General features: G+C 36.7%; 1 protein-coding gene across 1 annotated transcript in view; it reads left to right on the top strand.

Moving 5' to 3' along the window:
- Positions 1–18,689, top strand: part of MINDY2 (MINDY lysine 48 deubiquitinase 2) — a 69,250-nt gene extending 50,561 nt beyond the window's left edge. Inside the window, exons 6-9 of the mRNA XM_080686663.1 lie at positions 993–1,135; positions 12,666–12,839; positions 14,090–14,302; positions 16,032–18,689. Of these exons, the coding sequence (XP_080542789.1) occupies positions 993–1,135; positions 12,666–12,839; positions 14,090–14,302; positions 16,032–16,160 (659 nt within the window). The 3' untranslated portion in view covers positions 16,161–18,689. The remainder of the gene's footprint in view (positions 1–992; positions 1,136–12,665; positions 12,840–14,089; positions 14,303–16,031) is intronic.
- The last annotated feature ends 4,134 nt before the right edge of the window (positions 18,690–22,823 follow it).

The following is a 22,823-nucleotide window of genomic DNA, read 5'->3' as shown; positions in this document are numbered from 1 at the left end:
TTTCAGAGAGAGGGATAGAAACATCCTATATAATAAAAGGGTAATATGCAAATAGACCGAACGGCAGAACACCTGAATAGCCAATCAAAGTGTAATATGCTAATGATATGCTAAGGCTGCTCAACCGCTCACTATGACATGCACTGACCACCAGAGGGGGTCTCTCAGCCTGGCCTGCACACTCTCGCAATCCGGGACCCGTTGTGGGATGTTGGAGAGCCACTTTCAGCCCAATCCCACAGACCACTCCCCTTGGGAAGGCGCCAGATGCAGGGCTCATGGCTGGCAAGCGCTGCTGTGGCAGCGCGAGCCTCTCCCTATTGGGACTGAATGGGTGTGAGCCCCAGCAGGCACAGTGGGGCCAGGATGAGTGGGAGCAGCAGGTAGGAGCTGCAGGCAGCACTGGACTGCGGGTTTTGGCCCGATCCCTGCAGGCCACCCAGAGGGATCCCACCTGTGCACGAATTCGTGTACCGGGGCTCTAGTCAATGATAAGAGAGAGTGATTGATTGGCTGCCTCTTGCATGCTTCAAATGGGAATAGAGCCTGCAATCCGGGCATGTGCCCTGACCAGGAATCGAACCGTGACCTCCTGGTGCATAGGTCGATGCTCAACCACTGAGCCACACTGTCCAGGCTCCTATGCACTTTTTAAATGGCTAATTCTTGCCTTTTTTGTTTTAGTGGGTTTGTTTTACTGTATCTATGTGTTTTGTGCAAGCTGCCTGAAATCTTTATGGAAGTAGGTAAAGTACATATAAATACATTAATTAATAAAAATAATTTCATGTAACTTTTTTTTAGGATGGGAATGTCTATAGACACATCTTATAAAATAAAAAGGTAGAATCTCCAATTTGGGGGCATCATGTTATTGTAGGAGAAGTTTTATTCTGACTGGCCTTTCTTTATACTTGTAACACAATGTAAATAGAAAAACTTTTTAATTTTGAAATTATTCTTCCATCTAATATTTTGCATTGGTTCCATAGGCTTTGTAGCTGAGCAGTTTCTAAATAACACAGCCACTCAACTGACATACCATGGATTATGTGAACTAACTTCAACGGTCCAGGAAGGAGAACTTTGTGTGTTCTTTCGGAATAATCATTTTAGCACCATGACCAAATACAAGGTATGATATAGAAATAACTTTAATTGTTATTTGAAATTAAAGGAACTTGATTTAGAAATGTCTTATCTGCTTCAAAATAAAAAAAAATTTAGCATAATATTCCTTAACCATCAAATTATGAAGGTAATTATTAAATACTTCTTTAGGATAGAATGGATTAGCTACTTAATTGTTACTTCAGAGGCATCTGAGGCATTGCTTCAAGTGGAAATGTTGGGAAAATGGTTCAAGACTGGAATAATTTTTGTATACAAATAGTAATTTTGGCATAGGATAAGATTTACAAGAAAAATATGGCATGGGCCAAAACCGGTTTGGCTCAGTGGATAGAGCGTCGGCCTGCGGACTGAAGGGTCCCGGGTTCGATTCCAGTCAAGGGCATGTACCTTGGTTGCGGGCACATCCCCAGTAGGGGGCGTGCAAGAGGCAGCTGATCGATGTTTCTCTCTCATCGATGTTTCTAACTCTCTATCCCTCCTCTCCCTTCCGCTCTGTAAAAAATCAATAAAATATATTTAAAAAAAAAAAAAGAAAAGAAAAATATGGCATGGGACTAAAAGAGGGGGCCTAGGACAGATTTGAGGAGTGCCAACATTTAATGATTAGCTAGAGGAGTATAAACTAGCAAAGGAGACTAAGAAAGAAAAGAATAAAAGGAAAATCTAAAGAATATAGCATCACGTAAGCCAACAGGGAGATAGTGTATCAAGAAGAATGGAGATCTCGGTTATTAAATGCTAGTGGGAGAATACTGGAGAAGAGTCCATTAGCGATATGGATTTCATTGGTATCTTAGAGAATGGTGGCAGCAGGAAAAACTCGATTTGAATTGGTTAATAAGTGCTTGGGATGTCAGGAACTAGAAACAGATTAAGCACCTCTTTGAAACAGTTCGGGAGGGGGCAGAGACATAATGGCTCATAGCTGTATTGGAATCCAGAAAGTGTTTTTTATTTTTTAATATGAGAGACTTAATCATGTCTAAATATGAAGGACTCAACAGAGAAAGGATAAGGATTCAGGAGAGAGGTATTTGATGTTAGGAGGCTCCAAAGAGAGTGCAAAAGGATAGGAATGTTCACAGGTGAAGGAGATTGGCCCTTGTTTTTAAAAAGACCTCTTCAGCCCTAGCTGGTTTGACTCAGTAGATAGAGTGTCAGCTTGCGCACTGGAGGGTCCCGGGTTCGAATCCAGTCAAGGGCACATGCTCGGGTTTCAGGCTCAATCCCCAGTGTGGGGCATGCAGGAGGCAGTGGATCAATGATTCTCTCTCATCATTGATGTTTCTATCTATATCTCCCTCTCCCATCCTCTGAAATTAATTTTTTAAAAAAAAGACCTCTTCATTGTGAAGGAGGGAAAAATAGACTATGAGTATAGCTACAGGGAGATTTACAGATTTGATGGCAGGAAGCAGAGGAAGTTGAATGCTTTTGTTTGTTATGTGGAAGGCAAGATCATTTACTGAGACTGAGTAGGAGTGGATTTGGTTTCATAGAAGGAAAGTTTGAAGTAGTCTTTATAGCATGTGGGAGAAAGCTGTAACTAGAGAAATTAAGAAGAATCACCAGACATTGTTGGGAATGGTAATTATTACTTGTGTAATTTTTTTTGCAGGAATATCTGCCAGAGTACATTCATGGAGAAGGTGGCTAGTTTGTTATTCTAGATTTGGGACTTTGTAAGTGGGTGCAACAAAGAGTAGAAGAGCAAAGAAATTCAGGGACATGATGGTATTATGAACATGCTGATATTGTCCAAATGTATAAATATTGTCGAGAGCAAATAAAATACTATTCTTCACTAAGGTGGTCTTATTTATATAAAAGGAATAAGTGGGAACATTTATCCTGGTGGCCAGTCACTAGGGGAAATGGCATTGTTTACTATATTGATGCCAAGCTGAAATAGTAACACTGTTTTTTGAGGTATTTTTTTTACTTTTTATTATGAAAAATTGCAAATTTACAGAAAAGTAACAAGACTAATGTGTACCTATTATACTCATCTTTTTTAACAATTTTGACATACTATTTTCATCTTTTTGCTTATATTTCAATATACATCTCTAAACAAGAACATTTTCCATTCAAATAAATCACAGTACTCTTGTTGTAGCTAACAAAATTAACTATAATTTTTATTATAATCTAATACCCAGTCCATATTCAGATTTCCCATTTGTCCCCATGTAGTTTTATGGTCAGTTTGTTTAAACCAGGCTCTAATTAAGGACCATGCATTACATTTGGTGAATTAACTCCATTTTAATATGATGTAAATCTTGTGTTTTCCAGGGATCTTATGGTCCTTTGGGCTATTTATTTATGCCCCCATTATAATCTTCTCCATCTTATTTCCTATATTTCTATTGTACCTGGGGTGGGGCAGGAACCTGGTAGAAGGGGCGTGTAGGGGGGAGCTAAGGGAGAAATCTATAATACTCTCAACAATATAAAAAAAAGAACTATAATTCCAATCCTAACGGTCTTTAAATAAGATACTGCTTTACTTCTGGCAGAGTACCCAGTGAGTACATTGTTAAGAAGAGTCAGAGACAATTTCCCTCCTCATTGATCTAGTGACTAATTAACTGGATTTACAATAAAATCTACACTTCTTTGGCTGTTGCTGTAGAACTAGAAGCCCTAAAGGAATACTTAATAAAATTTAGGAAGGGGTTTCTTCAAAATGGTATCAAGCCCTAGCTCAGTGGTCAGCAAACCGCGGCTCGCGAGCCACATGTGGTTCTTTGGCCCCTTGAGTGTGGCTCTTCCACAAAATACCACGGCCTGAATGAGTCTATTTTGAAGAAGTAGTGTTAGAAGAAGTTTAAGTTTAAAAAATTTGGCTCTCAAAAGAAATTTCAATCGTTGTACTGTTGATATTTGGCTCTGTTAACTAATGAGTTTGCTGACCACTGCCCTAGCTGGTTTGGCTCAGTGGATAGAGTGTTGGCCTGCAGTTTGATTCCAGTCAAGGGCACATGCCTGGGTTGCAGGCTCAATCCCCAGGGTGGAGCGTGCAGGAGGCAGCCTGTCAGTGATTCTCTCTCATTGATGTTTCTATCTCTCCCTATCACTTCCTCTCTGAAATCAATAAAAATATATTTTAAAAAATAAAAACAAAATGGTATTCATTTGCTGACTAAGGAAATATGATGGAAAATTGTTCCCCTGTTCTTTTAAACCTGTTAAACATGAAAACCATTATTCTCTACTACTGATTCCTGGGTTGTTTGAGTTTTTGTAGTTGTTTATAAACTTGAGGGCCAGGGAATCTGTGATCTAATAATGATACAAGTAAGAAAAAAAGTAGAAAGCTGCTTTTTCAGAGAAACCAAGATGGCCGCATAGGTAAACACCTAAACTGCTGCCTTGCACACCAATTTCAAAACTACAACTAAAAGACATAAGGGACATCATCCAGAACCACAGGAAGGCTGGCTGAGTGGAAATTCTACAACTAGAAGGAAAGAGAAAAGCACACTGAGACGCAGAGGAGCTGCAGGAGACAGAGGTACTGAGATGCGCACGCGGCGAGGACTGGCAACTGAGTGCGCAGCTGGCTTTCTCAAGCAGGAGGGAGACAAAAGCTCCTGACTGCGCTGAACTCCAGTTCCAGGCGAGACTCTGGGGACCCAGACTCATTCGGGGTGAAACTGGACTGTCAGGAAAGAGAAAAGCACACTGAGACTCAGGGGAACTGTGGAAGGCAGAGGTACCGAGGCGCGCGTGCGGAGAAGGCGGGCAACTGAGTGCGCGGCTGGCTTTCTCAAGCAGGAGGGAGACAAAAGCTCCCAAATGCGCTGAACTACAGTTCCAGGCGAGACTCTTGGGACCCAGACTCATTCAGGGAGAAACTGGACTGTCTGGCAACGGGCGGAACTCGAGGGCGGCTTTCTCTCAGAGGTGCTTACAGCGATTACAACGGGACACTGAGACACAGGGGCCTATTAGGGCAGGGCTGATGGGAAACCAATGCTGTCTGCTCTGCCCTGAGACTCCGCGCCATTCAAGCTGAGCACAGAGGCTTTTGCAAGTCTTCTCCCATAAGGGTGTCTCCAGCACAGAAGTTCTCCCAGCGTAGACACAGCTGATCCTCACAGCCAACTGGCCTGGAGGTCTATTCCTCCCAGTGATACCAACAGCAATCAAGACTTAACTACAACAAGGCTGTACACACAGTCCACAAAGGGGTGCACCAAGAGTGTCCACCTCAGGTTAACTGGAGAGGCCGACCCACTGGGCCATATAGGAAACCTAGCACACAAAGCTACCCTACCAACTCAGGGAAGCAGCGAAAATGCGGAGGCAAAGAACAGATCACAAACGAAAGAAATGGAGGAAAACAAACGACTGGATATAGAATTCAAAACCACAGTTATAAGGCTTTTCAAGAATATCCTAGAAAAGGCCGATAAATTTAGCGAGACCCTCGAGGATATGAAAAAGGACCAACTAGAAATTAAACATACGGTGACTGAAATAAAAAATATTATACAGAGACGCAACAGCAGACTAGAGGAACACAAGAATCAAGTCAAAGATTTGAAAAACAAAGAAGCAAAAAACACTCAACCAGAAAAGAAAAAAGAATCCAAAAAGTTGAAGATAGTATAAGAAGCCTCTGGGACAACCTCAAGCGTACCAACATTCGAATTATGGGGGTGCCAGAAGAGAGAGAGCAAGATACTGAAAACCTATTTGAAGAAATAATGACTGAAAACTTCCCCTACCTGGTGAAAGAAATAGACTTACAAGTCCAGGAAGCGCACAGAACCCCAAACAAGAGAAATCCAAAGAGGACCACACCAAGACACATCATAATTAAAATGCCAAGGGCAAAAGGCAAAGAGAGAATATTAAAAGCAGCAAGAGAAAAACAGTTAATTACCTACAAGGGAGCACCCATACGACTGTCAGCTGACTTCTCAACAGAAACTATGCAGGCCAGATGGGAGTGGCAAGAAATATTCAAAGTGATGATTAGCAAGAACCTACAACCAAGATTACTCTACCCAGCAAAGTTATCATTCAGAATGGAAGGTCAGATAAAGAGCTTCACAGATAAGAAAAAGCTAAAGGAATTCATCACCACCAAACCAGTTTTATATGAAATGCTGAAAAGTATTCTTTAAGAAGAGAAAGAAGAAAAAAGTAAAGATAAAAATTATGAACAACAAATACATATCTATCAACAAGTGAACTTAAAAATCAAGTGAATTAAAAATCTGAGGAACAAAATAAACTGGTGAATATAATAGAATTAGGGGCATAGAAAGGGAGTGGACTGATAATTCTCAGGGGGAAAGGGTATGGGAGATGCAGGAAGAGACTGGACAAAAATCATACACCTATGGATGAGGACAGTGCAGGGGAGGTAAGGGCAGAGGGTAGGGTGGGAACCGGGTGGAGGGGAGCTATGGAGGGAAAAAGGAGAAACAATTGTAATAATCTGAACAATAAAGATTTATTAAATTTAAAAAAAAAGAAAGCTGCTTTTTTAAATAAGGTAAGGCTACATTTAATACTGCTTTAGATCTTCAATAATGCCTTTTAACATTGCACTTTTGAAGATTTTAGGGTCACTTTGTGCATTCATATTTAATGATCACTTTACTTCCCATCTTTCTGTCCCTGTGAACTCTTGGAACACCTGTGGTATAAACATAGTTCATTCCATAGAATTCAGATATACTTTGAACAATAAAATAAATTTAATATCTGGATAGAATATTTTTTAATCCTCGCCTGAGGGCATACTTAGAGAGAGGAAGGGAGAGAAGTATATTGATGTGAGAGAGAAACATCATTTGGCTGTCCTCTGCATGGGCCCCGACCAAAGATCAAACCCATAACCCAGGCATGTGCCCTGACTGGGAATCGCACCGGCTATCTTTTGGTACATGAGAGGATGCCCAACCAGCTGAGAGCTACTCCGGCCTAGCTGGATAGAATTCTTTCTACTACTGATAAATGGTGTCTGTAATTAGGGGCCTATAATAATAAATTGACAATCAGTCATAAATATCTACAAACTTATTATTTTACTAGAGGCCCGGAGCACGAAAATTCGTGCACTGTCGGAGAGGCGGTCCTTCAGCCTGGCCTGTGCCCTCTCGCAGTCTGGGAGCCCTTGGGGGGATATCCCACTGACGTAGGCCCACTCCCTGTGGAGTGGGCCTAAGCACAGTCTGGCCTCCCTCTGCAGGAGGCAACTGGCGGGCTAATCGGGGACCGGCAAGTAGCAGGCCCTGCCCCCGATCACCCCTCTGGTCGCCGCCATCCCCTTCCTCTGCCCGCTGGAACCCTCCTTGGCTGGCCTGGCACTGCCCGCCTGCCGGCCCCGCCCCCTGCCGACTGGTCGTTCCACCGTTTAGTCAATTTGCATATTAGGCTTTTATTATATAGGATTAGTGGAGCTTATTTGTGTTAGAATTTGAAAAAAGCATCTTTATGCTTTCTGGTACCCATATCATATCATATCATATGCCCTGACTGGGAATCGAACCAGTGACCTCTTGGTGCATGGGACAATGCTCAACCAACTGAGCCACACCAGGGGGGCTCCATAGACTTTTTATTAGGCCTTTTGCCATTACAGAGTCACAATGGATGTGTTGATCAAATTGATCCTCCCTACCCCTCCCATCCCCCCCGTATAATATCTACCAATCAACCTCACATTTTCCAACTGTCTAACACAGTATGACCTGTAATTTTGATTGCACAGATTCTCATGACATTTTCTCTGACCACAGATACTAATTGACTTCCTGATGAAAAGTCCTCTGATCATTCCTTGTTTTGTGGTTTACTATTCCTAAACTCTGGGCAAGTACCTCTGCTGTTTCCTCTATTACTAGCAAAGTAATCAAGTCCAGCTCTTGTTAGTTATTAATTGTAATAGCACTCTCCTTAATCCTTGATTAAACTATTCATCCCTCATCTGTCCATTGGCAGCAAATACACATATCTCCAATTTCTACTACCACTTATGTTACCTTGCTCCATGTACTTCCACCTAATCTTATACAATTGAATTGACAGATCGTCATGGCAAAACCACACAGAGTGTGTTATACTATGAAGATGTGTGCTTTTCATCAGCATAACTAGATTAGTATCTGAAAGCAGCAGGAGGAGACGCTACTGAGAGAACAGATGTTCTCAGGGCCGTTCCTCTGATTCTAGATGATGAGGTGACTTTTTATACAGGCAGGAAACTTGACAGTATAAAAGTGAGTTTTAAATAAATTACTTTTTTCCTAGAAACATTCTGTTTTGTTTCTCATATGATCATGACTAATTATTCTATCTCCAAGATCTAGTTATCCTGTTTTATTTTTATGATCCTCCTCCACTTCTCCAGTACTTTCTGCTTGCTCTCAACTAAGATCCCTGGGCCCTTGTCCAGATCACCTAGTTTCTAGGTCTTTGGTATATATAATGACATGTCTCCCTCTTGATCATTGTTTTATAAAGTATCAACATTATATCCATGTCATAATTGTTTCCTCTACCTGTTGGTTTCAAATTACTGACATCTCTCTGGAGTATATTCAAAACCAGGGTTTTTGAGTTTGGCTTTTGTTTGTTTGCTTTTTTACTTTCCATTTAGAGATTAGAAGTGAAGAGTAGTTTAGGAGAAGATACAATTCTAGAGAAGTACTAAAGCCATGTTAAAGAAATAAATTTGCCCATTTTTCTTCTTTGACTAAGACTATAGTGGGAATTTTGTTTTCCACAGAAGACTACATTTAAATAAATACTTATTTAATTTCGTTATTTTTAAAAGGTAGTTGATGCATCAAAAATTGTTACTTTTGCCCAGGCAGCGTATCTCAGTGGTTGAGATCAACCTATGAACCAGGAGGTCATAGTTCTTTTTCCGGTCAGGGCACATGCCCAGGTTTCGGGCTCTATCCCCATTGTGGGACTTGCAGGAGGCAGCCAATCAATGATTCTCTCTTATCATTGATGTTTCTATCTCTCTCTCCCTCTCCATTCCTCTCTGAAATCAATAAAAATATATACTTTTTAAAAAGTTGTCACTTTTAATTTTTTTATGGAGACAGTGGATAGAGAAATGTGGAAAAAGAATAGGGAAAGTGGTAAATTCCACAGTACAGGCCAAGAGATTTATCTTTTTCTCTCAAATAGGAGACAGGAGTAGGAGATAGATACAGAAACTGACATAAATTTAGGTGATATTTATGACTATAATACCTTTTATTTATTAAGCACCAAGTGCCTTGCATTGTGCTAACCACTTTATATTCATTATCTTATTTAATTTGCACAACTCCCCTATGAGATGTGAATATTATTACTCCCTTATTACTTTACAGCTGAAAGAACAGGCTTACAGGCCCTAAGTTAACTTGCCCAAGACCATTCAGCTTGTAAGCAGCCCCAACCTGACTTCAAGCCCACATTCTCAACAGCTTTGCCTCTCTGGGTAGATGTATTTGTGAATGAGATTTATGTTTGTTAAGTAGGAGTAATATTCATCTTTCAGTTTATAAAGTATCTTAGAGATTTTCAGATCTTAAGCCTCTATATCACTTTATGAGAAAAGAAAAAAAATAAAGTTCAAAAGTATTAGTAATTTCAGTCCAAACTAGTTAACCAAAAATATTCAGGCAGTGCTTTTCTCCATATTGTATAGTCTGGAATTACTTAATTTTTTATTACATTTGTCAAGTTTTATTTTATCAATTTATAAATTATGATGATATTCTCACCATGTTATTCATACTCTGTATACAACTAATTTATGGTGATATTACCAGTTTTCTTTTGTTATCCAATTGCCTATTTTATAAAATGATAAAAATTATTTAATGTCATTTCTTTATCATTTTTATATAATTTATACATTTTATATGTTAATAAATAATTTGAGAATTTAATACATGCTTTCTGTATTATTTTTTATGAAATGAGTATTTTAGAGACTGGTGAGTAAGATTAGAAGGAAGATTCAAAGCTTAGAGAAGAAAGCTTTGACTAGATAATGCAGCAAAAGTGATTGGGTATAAATGCAAAAAGTATTCTTGATGATAATTTAACTGTAGACTCTCGGGAAAAATGGGCCTAAACTGTTCAGTACTATACTAATACATACTTTGCTATTCTACACTGCAATTATATAAAGGTACTGTTGAGTAATAATCAGCATTGTTGACAGTGGACCAGTTACAGACCTTTTCGATAAATGTCAAGATCTAAAAGAGGAAGAAATTGAGGCTGATGGTCCTTGAGAAGACAGGTCAGTTATACCAGGAATGGGATACCCTTTTAGATAAAAGTGTATAAATACTCATATGTGCTGGATGATAGCAGCTTTAAGGGAAATCCTCCTAGAAATTACCTACCCTAAAGTGTCATTTGGAAAAAAAACTGTAAGATTATAGTTCTTCTCCTAGCACACAGCCAATCATTATATGATCTACATAAACTAAATTATAAAGCCTAAATATTGTGTAATATAATGGGATGTTGAAATGTATTGTGATAAGTGTAAACAGAAAGGTCAGATCTATTCAGTAGAAAATTGGCTGGAAATAACTTTTTTTTTTCTCTTAAATTATCCTAGGACAAGGTAGACCCTTAAAGATAGGTTAGATAATGATGACCATGGCTCTGGCTCTCAAAGGAGCCTGAAATGTATTCAGAGAGATGAGTAAATAAGCAGGCAACTACAATTCATTGTATAAAGTGCTATGATCGTGGTAAGAGCAGGTTTCTATGAAATCATGTAAAAGGGCACCTAATACCAGACTAAGGTAGGATCATTACTTTCTATGATATGAATCATCAAGCACTTAGCATAGTGCTGAGCATATGATGAGCATTTAAATATTTGGTGAATTGAAACATACCTAATTTTTTTTTTTGAAGTATGAATCTGGACTTAATTTTTGCTTAAAACAATGTCTTTAAACTTTATATCAAAATGTTTTTCTTTATAAATACTTTCCATGTTATTATAGTAATTTCAATGACTATAAATTAATCACTACCTACAGCAAACTCTAGAATGGAACTGCAAGCACACAGGGAAGAGTTTGTACTTTAGGAAGAGCTATGTCCCACAGTGCTGGACACATAATAAATGTTTAAAAATAATTACTTAGTTTTTAAAGCTTTAGAATTAATTTAGTAATTTCTCTACCCACACCACCAACCTCTTTAAAAGAATTTCTTATTCTTACTTATTAAGATTAATTCTGGTGATAAGAGAGAACATGCAAAGTATGGTTTTGTGCAGTACTAAACACGTATTAACCAGTGGGAACTTTTAACAGGTAAATGAAAGTCATATCTTTGGCAAATATGAAGAAAAATGGCTCACAATCCTTATGTGTATACTAGTGACACACATGATAGGAATCAGAACTAATACATATGAAAAATTAAAGATCAATGCTAAATTCTTTGGTAGTGACTATAAATATGAGTGCATTGATTGATTCAATAAAGTTTATGAGTACAGTACACTAAGGGCCAGAGATATAGAGATTAAAACATATAGTCTGGGGAATAAGGCAGGAAAACACAATTATGGTATAGTGTGATTCAGTGCTACAAGAGAAATAGGTACAAAGTACTGTTGGTACAGAGAAAGGAAAAATTGATATGGATTGGATTAGTCATATTGGCTTATGACTATAGGCAAAGTGATACCATTTTATTGTGACTGTGTCTTACTTTTTTTGTTAAATATATTTTATTTTTTACAGAGAGAAAGGGAGAGGGATAGAGAGTTAGAAACATCAATGGGAAAGAAACATCGATCAGCTGCCTCCTGCACACCTCCCACAGGGGATGTGCCCGCAACCAAGGTACATGCCATTGACTGGAATCGAACTCAGGACCTTTCAGTCTGCAGGCCGATGCTCTATCCACTGAGCCAAACCAGTTAGGGCTGTGTCTTACCTTTTACCTGTTGTATTTTTAGGAACTTGTATAGTATTTTTCTATTTTGTGAAATGAGATTATAACACGCCCCCCCCCAGGCTATTTGTAAGTCATTTACTTGTTGAACATGCCAGTAGCTCCTCAAATTATAGTATAATTTCTCATTATACTGTAGTATACCAATTATAAACTATATTCAAAGCCACCTAGATTTAATTCAGTGAGCAAATAAGATATCTACTTGGTCTACTATTTATTCCGTTATGCAGATCTAACTAGTAGGAATAGTTAATATGCTTTACACATACAGATTATAAAATTTCTCTTAAATATTAACTAGTTTTGCCCTGGCTGGTGTGGCTCAGTTGGTTGAGAATCCTCCCATGCACCAAAAGTCACCGGTCTGATTCCAGGTCAGGGCACATGCCCAGCTTGACAATCCCCAGGGGGTGTGCAGGAGGCAGCCCATTGATGTTTCTCTCCCATATCAATGTTTCCCTCTCTTCCAATCTCTCTAAAATCAATAGAAACATATTAAAAATAAATATTAACTAGTTTTGATCAATTTATCAGTCCTTTTTCTTTTGTTATTTCTTGTTAAGGGTCTACTGTATTTACTGGTGACAGACCAGGGGTTTCTTACTGAAGAAAAAGTTGTTTGGGAAAGCCTTCACAATGTTGATGGTGATGGAAATTTCTGTGACTCAGATTTTCATCTGCGGCCTCCTTCAGATCCTGAAACTGTATACAGAGGACAACAAGATCAGATAGATCAGGTAAATTTGTTTATTTCTTCATATTATTTAAAATGTTTATTCCTTTCAAATACGAATTTAGTTATCCAAAACTTTTGAACTAAAGATTTATTCATTAATATACGTATGTAATTTTTCTGACACAAAATAGATAGGTGGTCATTCTATATGCATATTAATTGTACACTTTGGTTCAGAAGGCCAGATCATATAGAACTGTGATGGTTATGGTAAAGAGTTTGAATTTTATTTAAATTGTGCTAGGGAAGATATACCAGGTATATCATGGAAGTGACATGAACTACTTCACCTTTTTAAAAGGTTGCAAGGTGGAGAAAACGGAGGAAGGACATAGGTATAAGTAGAGACTAGTAGTCCAAGCAAGAGATGATAGAGATGAAGAGACAAGTACATCTTTGAGATGTATTTTGGCTAATTAGAAAACATAGAAAAGAGGGAGTCTTGAAGATAGCATGCACTGGATAAAGTCTAGGTGAGTATTCTAAGCCTTAAAGTCCAAGTTAAGAAAGAGTAGATTAGTGAGTAGAATTCCCATTTAGAACTGAGACAGATAAGATTTTTTTAAAATTGATTTGAGAGAGAGGGGAAGAGAGAGGAATAGAGGGATAGAAACATTGATGAGAGAGGAACATTGATCAGCTGCCTCCTGCATACCCCCTCCTGGGGATGTGCCCTGACTGATAATAAAACCATGACTTCCTGGTTCATAGGTGACGCTCAACCACTGAGCAACACTGGCCAGGCAAGGGCAACATTTTAAAGCTTTTTCTAATGCCTTCTATACTTCTAGAAAGAATTTCAGATGAATTCCAAAAACATTTAGAATAATAGTAGCATCACTGAAATAAGTTAATATTCCCAAGCAGAAGCACTTTTTTTTTTTTTTTTTTTTAATTTTCAGAGAGGAAGGGAGAGGGGAGAGAGAGATAGAAACATCAATGATGAGAGAGAACCATTGATTGGCTACCTCCTGCACGTCCCCTACCGGGGATTGAGCCTGCATCCTGGGCATGTGCGGTGACTGGAATCGAACCTGGGCCCCTTCAGTCCGCAGGCTGACGCTATATCCAATGAGCCAAACCAGCTAGGGCCCAAGCAGAAGTACTTAGATAACTTTTGTTTTTATATTTAACCTCTGGTATGTTTTTAAAAAGCCATTCTTAGTTTTGTAGATATAACCTCTATATTTACGCTCATTAGTTCTTGGGTAATGTCTCATAGCTAAAGATGGTTATAATTTCATTTCTTAGGACTATCTTATGGCATTATCTCTACAACAAGAACAGCAGAGCCAGGAGATCAATTGGGAACAAGCACCTGAAGGAATCAGTGATTTGGAACTTGCAAAGAAACTCCAAGAAGAAGAGGATAGACGGGCTTCTCAATATTACCAGGAACAGGAACAAGCAGCAGCTGCGGCTGCTGCTGCTGCTGCTTCTACTTCTGCTTCTACCCAAGCTCAGGTGAAAACCAGTGTTCTTATTCTTAAACATAATGATCACTTTAACAATAAAAACATTTGTGCTGAGATAAACATTTTTAAATTATATATTGACTAATTATGTAAGCATTTTAGCACCCATTAGGTTTTATAACATTATCTTATTTTTGTGGTTATCTTAATATTTTTCTCATTTTCTGAAATTATTTTTCGTAAGGTTCTGATGACAAGAGTTTTCAAATTTATTTTTTAAAGTTACTAATAGCTGCACAGAATATAGGCCAATTTAAATAGTATTTTCTGTCAGTCAGAGGGCAGTGTGAGGTACTACTGGAAGAATGTAGACTCCAGAGTCAGATGTGGATATGCATTTCCTGCAACACCTTGGACCAAGCCGTCTGCCTCTTAGCCTCATTTTCCCTGTCTGTAAAATAGAAGCTAGTACTTAACTCTGAGGTTGTGGTTGAGAACCACTAAACCCAGTGTCTGGCATGTACTAAGTATCCAACCAAGATTAGCACTTTCCCACTTTTTACTCTTCCCAGTTGAATGTTTTATGCACTGTAAATGTGACTGTGTTAAATCTCAGTTTCTAATGTTAAATCTCATTGCATTAAATGGGGGAAAAAAATCCCCCTTTTTATGTTTAACTGTACAATGCCAGAACTATAAGAAAGCAAGATGTCCTTTAAGGAGCTGATGAAGATTTAAATATAGAGGTCTCCATTAAAATAAGTATAACATATCTATTTCTAGCTCAAATATTGACTACCCCAAGCTTAAAAGTTAAAACCTACCATTTATGATTAGCTTTTCATTAAAAATTTTCTTACCCTAGCCAGTTTGGCTCAGTGGATAGAGCGTTGGCCTGCAGAACAAAGGGTTCCAGGTGTGATTCTCGTCAAGGGCATCTACCTTGGTTGCAGGCTCCTCCCTAGCCCAGGCCCTGGGGCTCATGCAGGAGGCAACCAATCGATGTGTTCCTCTCACATCGCTGTTTCTCTCTGTCTGTCCCTCTCTCTTCCCCTAAAAAATCAGGGGAAAAATATCTTCAGGTGAGGATTTAAAAAAATTTTTTTTCTCTTATTTCACTGAATATACTTATTTCACACTCTCAGTTTTCAATATCTTTTTCTTCCTTTTAAAATCTGTTTATTATGGTAGTTAATGGGGTCTTAGAGAACTATTGTAGTTTACCAAATGGTGTCACTTTCTTTTTTTTTTAAATATATTTTATTGATTTTTTTACAGAGAGGAAGGGAGAGGGATAGAGAGTCAGAAACATCGATGAGAGAGAAACATTGATCAGCTGCCTCCTGCACACCTCCTACTGGGGATGTGCCCACAACCAAGGTACATGCCCTTGACCAGAATTGAACCTGGGATCCTTCAGTCTGCAGGCCAATGCTCAATCCACTGAGCCAAACCGGTTAGGGCCCAAATGGTGTCACTTTCATTAACATTCTCTAAACTTCAACATAAATGTTTCTTGAATTTGAGACTTAAGGCAACATAATCTTACTTGATGTTATTTATTGTTTGAAATTTCTATTTACTTAGAATAATTTATATCTATCCAGAATGGTAGAGGCAACTACTCAGATACCATATAACATAACAAGGCTATATGCCAGTAGCTTCTTTTTTCTTTAATAAGTTCTTTCACTCTTGCGGTTTTTCTTTCTAGATAAATGTGATTAAGCATAGTTAAGAAAGTTGAGGTAATTTCTTCCTGTTTGTTTTTCCTAAAGCAAAGCCAGCCAGCACAAGCCTCTCCGACAAGTGGAAGACAATCTGGAAATAGTGAACGTAAACGAAAGGAACCTCGAGAAAAAGATAAAGAAAAAGAAAAGGAAAAAAATAGCTGTGTTATTTTGTAACAAGTGTTGGATTCTATTGAAACCATCTATATGTCTTGAGAAACAAAACCACAGGAGGAAAGGAAGAAAAACCGATAAATACCGTCTGTGCCTGATTTCCCAATGGATTTTGTTCATGTTTTTCAGGGGAAAGGTTGTTACTTAACTATAATCAGACTTTTTCAAGTCACACAGTACACTATTTATGAGCTGGAGTTTCCTGTTACAAGTTGGAAATGCTGTGTGTTATCATTCATGAAAAATACTGCACTTGTAGCCAAATAAGCAAATCACAGCAACTTTTGTGTCATAGTGACATTCATAACTCATATCAGTTAGTAAGCTATTTTATCTCCTGTTCTAACAATGAATGGAGGTAATTGATTTTGTCTGATTCCTTCCTGAAAACTAAATATTAGCACAATAGTTTCTGAAATTAATTTTTACAATATTATGATCTAATCCACAAGAAACCAGGGGTTTAATATAGGGATTTAAAAGGAAAAAAAGACAAAAAAATAACAGGAATAAATAATTCTTAATTGTATATTGGACTAGTTCAGCCCTTGAACAGCTTTACCTTTCTTTAGGAATGTACATTTTAGATATTATCATAAGAACTGATCATGGAGCTCAGATTTAATTAGATAGAAAAAATAAAGACTTGTATTTTTTTTTCCAGTAGCAAAAAATTACATAATACTAATACTCATATTCTATCAAAATCAGATATTATGACTTTGTGGTATTGTGAAATTTTGAGGAATTTTGAAATCTTTAATATAGGTAACTTGGACCACAGCTACTATTTACTGGCAGTGTAATAAGTGAGAGTAAGAAGGAAACCACAGTGGATGCTGAACTTTGTAAATATGAGGGTGTAGAAAAGCAAGTAGTTCAGTGTCTACCTTTTTCTAGAATTACCTTGAACCTTAAAATTTAAATCATGTTTATTTGCTAGAAAATTAAGTATACTTATTAAAACCAACAAAAAAGCACATTTCTGAAGGGAAGTTAGATTATAACCTCTGAGTCTAGTAAAAAGCAGTAGTAGAAATCTGTTGGAGGAATTTATATAAAAGCAATCAGATTTTTTTAACTTATGGGAACCAAATAAACCTATAACATCTTGTAGTGTTTGTAGGATTCAGAAAGAATATTTATTGAACTTTATCATGAGGCAACACATGTATTTCTGTGTTTCTAGATATAGTTTGGAAAACTATCCTTAACAATCACTTTTATATGCTTTGTATTTAAAAGTTTGTTTTAGTCATTTTTGAAATGACTATTGCTACTGCAAGTAGTTACGTGATTTACATTCTAAGCCTCAGTAAGTTTGTTTAAGAGCATCAATCTAACCTGAGCATCCACTTGGAGAATGTTTTTTGTGGTCTGGGTGACAATAGACTACAAAAAAAAAATGTGGTCTAGATTGCTTAAGCTATGTCCTTAACATTCTCCATGATCCAAGAGGATTAGTCTACATGTAAAAAGTAAAGTCTTATTTATGGAAGGAATTATTCTAAGGGAAAAATCCAGGGTCAAGCTATATCTTTTATGTCTTGTGTATTGCATGTCTGTTTATGTTATACCATTTGTTATTCCTTCAAATTTCCTATGCTAGCATGATAATCATCAGAAAACCTGTTTGGGGTATAAAACTTCAATATAAAATATTTTGTGAATCTCTTGATAATAACCCAGAATATGTATAGATTAGTAAAGTAACCAAATGTACTGCAGAATTCTCTGTTGGCTCAAACAAGTTGACCTTAGTCCAGGTTTACTCTTTTTTTTTTTTTTTTTTAATATATTTTTATTGATTTCAGAGAGGAGGGGAGAAGGATAGAAACATCAATGATGAGAGAGAATCATTGATCGGCTGCCTCCTGCAAGCCCCACACTGGGGATTGAGCCTGCAAACTGGGCATGTGCCCTTGACTCTGGACCGAAATTGGGACCCTTCAGTGCACAGGCCAATGCTCCTTTCACTGAGCCAAACCAGCTAGGGCCAGGTTTACTCTTGTCATTCTGGTTGAAGGAGGAAACTAAAACTTCAGGGTTTGTTTTTCCCCAGATAGTAGTGATAGTGCAGTATATAAGAAAAAAAACACACACACAATAAATCCTGAGAAATTTCACAAAGCATATTTGAAGCATATTTTCCCATAATTATATTTACTATTTATTGCCCTTGAAAAAATTACGTGTAGAAGTTATTCTTCTGTTGTTTGCTACTGTCTACTTAATTTGTTCAAAAGATAATACTGCCATTCTCCATTCCCTCTGGAAGAAAAAAAAGACTCACTGAAAAGCAGCAGTGCTATCAGATAAGTAGATGTCAATGTATACTTATAAGAAGTAATTTAAAAATGTAATGTGTTTGTTAATTCAGCCTTTTTCTATGTAATATTTCCAAGTCAGATTTTCTTACATTCCTGGAATGTTTGATATACCGAGAATAATAATGATAAAATGTTTGCTTTGATTACTGTGGGGGAAAAATTAAATGTTCAATTCTATTAAAACAGACAAACTTCTCAGAGATACTGGTTTCCCATCCTTGAAGGTTTTAAAGAATTTAGAGCTATTGTGTCTTTATTTTCTTATATTTTGCTCAAGGCAACAAATTATACTCAGACATTTCATTGCTGGTTTGGGTATATAGGAATTTGATAGTGATATATTAAAGTCTTTCCTTCACAGTATTTTGCAATACTGGAAAATTGTTACATGTGTACTGCTAGCAGTAACGTAAACATTTTTGCTTTTAATATTTATAGGCTAGATTAGGGGCACATTTCCATCAACCAGTCAACATTACAGCTAGCAAAAGAGACACATGAATGAATGATATAATCACTGGGCTTTCTTGTACTTTTAAAACATGTTCCTAAGGTTAGTGAGCAATCTTTATTAACAATATGAATTTTCTTCATATCTAATTCCATTGAATCAACAGTGCTATGATGCACAATAGGTTTTTGACATTTAACAGTACTTACTGTGCATTCTAAAGCAAGGATCCATGACTTCTATTAGATTCTCAAAGGAATCTAGGTATTTTTCCTCAAATTTAAGAGGTAACATTTTAAGACACACTTAGCAGTTTGCGGCAGCTAAAATTGGCAGTGACTGCTTCCTGTAATATGCTGGCCCACTGTGCTTAGGTAAAGTGACTTCTATGTTTCAAGGTGTCATGTTAGTAGTTAAATGAGGCATAGATTTAAGTTTATGAATAGGCTTTGGAAGCATATTGTTTTAGTGTCTCACATTTCTAATATTTGTCTACTTATCCCTTAAGATGTTTTTAATTTTTCCTTGTACTTTTTTACCTTAGTTTAATTAAGCAAGTTAGTGTCAGAGGTTAGTGACTGAACTCAACATTAACCATTTTGTACTTGCACAAAAACTTATTTTGTTTTTAATGAATCACCACTTCAGTTCACTAAGAGAAGATCTTGAGAGGAAAGGATTAGAAGTCCAATATATATTTAAGGAACAAATTATTGTCCCTATATTAATGTAGGCAGATGAAGCAGAAAAATTAAGGCAAGAATTTCCAGAACTGTCCTCAATCCCATTTATTTTAAAAAGAATTTTTTTAAAGCAAACTTTCCTAGACAATAAACCAGTTATTTTAAAACATGATGGAAATCTATGGGCTTTACCTATCACACAATACTTGAGCATACAACTTAAACTATAATTGTAAACTACTTAAGTTTGATTAAATAAAGTGGAGGCATTAAAGATAGTATTTAAGTTATATGTTAAGGAACTGGAAATGTGGAATTCTGAATCATTTCATGTCTAACAACCTGGCTTTTATCTTGCCCTGGTAAAACTTCCTGTGCCTCAGTTTACTCTAAACATGTAAATAATGCTTACTTTTTAGTGCTTTGCACTCCTGAATAAAGGGCATAGTATAAGCACAAAGTATTACTTAATCAAATATCACACACCTTTTGTTCTTGGATGTGCAGTGACAATATTTTTCTCCCAGTGACAATATTTTTTAAGCCAGTTTTTTAATGCTGTCAAGATTTGTAGAATTACCTTGTCTTTAAGTATGGCATCATCTCTTCTCAAAATGTATTTTACAGTTGCTTTTGTGTTCAGTGGGCCATAGAGTCCCAATCAAGAGTATTTGGGGAGAATAAACAGCATTAAATTTTTATTTTTCCCAATGTCTTTCATATGTCTAAATATTTAGATTCTCTGCTTTTTCCTCCATGGAACAAAGTATAGTGGTAGTAGGTTACCAATACCATATATGTAAACTTTATTGCATGGATGGAATTCATTTAGATCTCTCAAATACTGTCATTTTGGGGGCTATTTAAATTACTTGTATTTTAGTATAAAATGTTAGTTGACAATGTGCGGTTAAATTCTATTTAGAAAATGACTGAAAATGGTAAAGGAATTCATCAGAGTTCTTAGGTTCTCTGGTAATTGGTCTCATTTTTTTTTTTTTTACTGATGTCCAGCACTTCTGAAGCTATTGAGAAAACATGAAGAATTGAGGTTAATCTTCTCGGGTGACACTATAAAACAAAGTAAAATTTAAAATAGAAGGCTTCCTGGACAAAACAAATTGCTAAATAGAGATAATGGAGTCTGACAAATTGCAGGACCCTGGTAAATTTAACTTTAAAGATCGATCTAGATTTTAAATCGTGCATATATCTTACTTAATCCTCATGGGTTTTATTTTGTTTTAATCCTTATGTTTCTGCTGTTAAGAAATTAAGAGTTTAATAAATTGATATACATATATTTTTATATGGAGGGTTCTAGTTTCTAATTTCACTTCTATCTCAAAAATATTAAACTCAAAAACAGGGTAAAAGTCTTCAACTACTGCCACAAGTTCAGTTTCATACTATTGTTCTAAGAAAGGAGGAAATTTGACTTATCTGCCTATAACATGTGTTGTTGTATTTTTAGGACATGGTACTATCCCAAGTAAGGTGTTGAAATACCATGGCAAAAACACAAAACCTAAGCTTTAAACCACAGTAGATTAAAGAACAAAGAATTGTATTATTTTTCTAAAAAAGTCTCTATTTCGTCAGATATTAATTCAAAGAATTTCTTCAAATCATATAGTAATTTGTCACCAATAGCTTTGAAAACTTTATATTCATCCTCCCTGTAATAGCCTGTTTTGAGAGGAAGGAATGCCTCTTGGATTAGAAAATGCACAAAGCAAAATTATGAAGGCGAGCCTGGCTTTAGTAGATACAATTTTAAATAAGAAGTCAGGAAACTAAATTATCCACTTAAATTCCCAAATCAGAAACCTGTCAAAATGAACATTATAACAAATGCCCTACCGAGCAGTTCTGACTAATGTGATGTATTTGAAGACTAAAATCGACAATCTTTGAAGAGATGTCCTGTGTGTCTCACAATTTTGTCAGTTTTTATTGTTCCTTTTTATAACTTCATTCTACAAAATAATCATTTTTTCCAGGGTACATAGGATATCTAAGTTTTACACATTTTTAAAGATGAGGATTTAAAAAGCTTCCAATGTTTTTTTGTTAAAGGCTCTATCTTCCTCAACAAAATGACAACTATTGTTTTCAGATCTGCACATTAGAGGTAAGACAATGTGATAGAAGTTGGATATATGATAGCTACACAACAGTCAGCAAAAGGGATAACCTTCACTTGGGAAACTTCAGAGGAACCCTGAAAGGTATTTCCTAAAGTTAGTGCATGCAAGTCTTTCTCCGTGACTTGTGCAGAATAATTGAATTGTGGCACAGATTTGGGGGAATAGCAAGTGAAATGCTATAAAGATTGCAGAGAAAGTGATCTTGAAATATAGCAAGAAGAAGAAACCAGTCTTTTCCACTCTACTTTACTATGGGACTGTTTGGGTCAAGAAGTTGCTATGACAGAGATCTCTGTGCCAGACCAAGACTGGCCAATTGAAACAGTTCTTAAAGAGTTTAAATAGACTATGTATGATGCCTATTTTTTCCTCCTTTCTTTTACTATCTTAATGCCCTTATTACTTCTAAAATAATTCATCTGTTTTGCTTTATGACCAGCTTTAAACCTATTTAAGAATAATAGCCACCCTAGAGCTGATAGGAAAGAGCATTGAAATGCATTCTAATTATGCTAAAACTATTTAATTCTCAAAATTGTGTCTTCAGTTTTATTTTATTTTTTTGTGTCTTAAGTTTTAAAAGTTTCTCTTGGAGGATATTTCTAGAAAAGGCATATTGAACAGATGGGAAAGTATAAAATACTTCTGATAGGATTATCCAGTATTATTCAACATGTAATTTCATGTTTGTTGCTGTACCACAAAGATGGTGTCATTCTTGGATTAAAATGTTGGATTCCTTGTTAATATGCTTAAAATTGTAACCAGTGATAACACCATTAGCATTTTTTATTATAGATTATATTTTATTTCAATAAACTTTGATATTTAGACCAGTCTTTCCGCTATGTATATTCATCTCATTAAGTTATTTTTTTCAATCCTCACTCAATAATATGTTTTTTAAATTGACTTTTAGAGAGAGAAAGGGAGAGAGACAGAAACATTGATGTGAGAGAAACATGGATCAGTTGCCTCCATAAGCACTCCAACTGAGGATCAAACCTACAACCTAGTTATATACCCTGACTGGGAATCAACCTTTAGGTGTA

The sequence above is a fragment of the Plecotus auritus genome (assembly GCF_963455305.1).
Source record: "Plecotus auritus genome assembly, chromosome: 1".
NCBI lineage: Eukaryota > Metazoa > Chordata > Mammalia > Chiroptera > Vespertilionidae > Plecotus > Plecotus auritus.
Note: the sequence above shows the minus strand (reverse complement) of the source record. Positions and strands in the feature narration are given on the sequence as shown.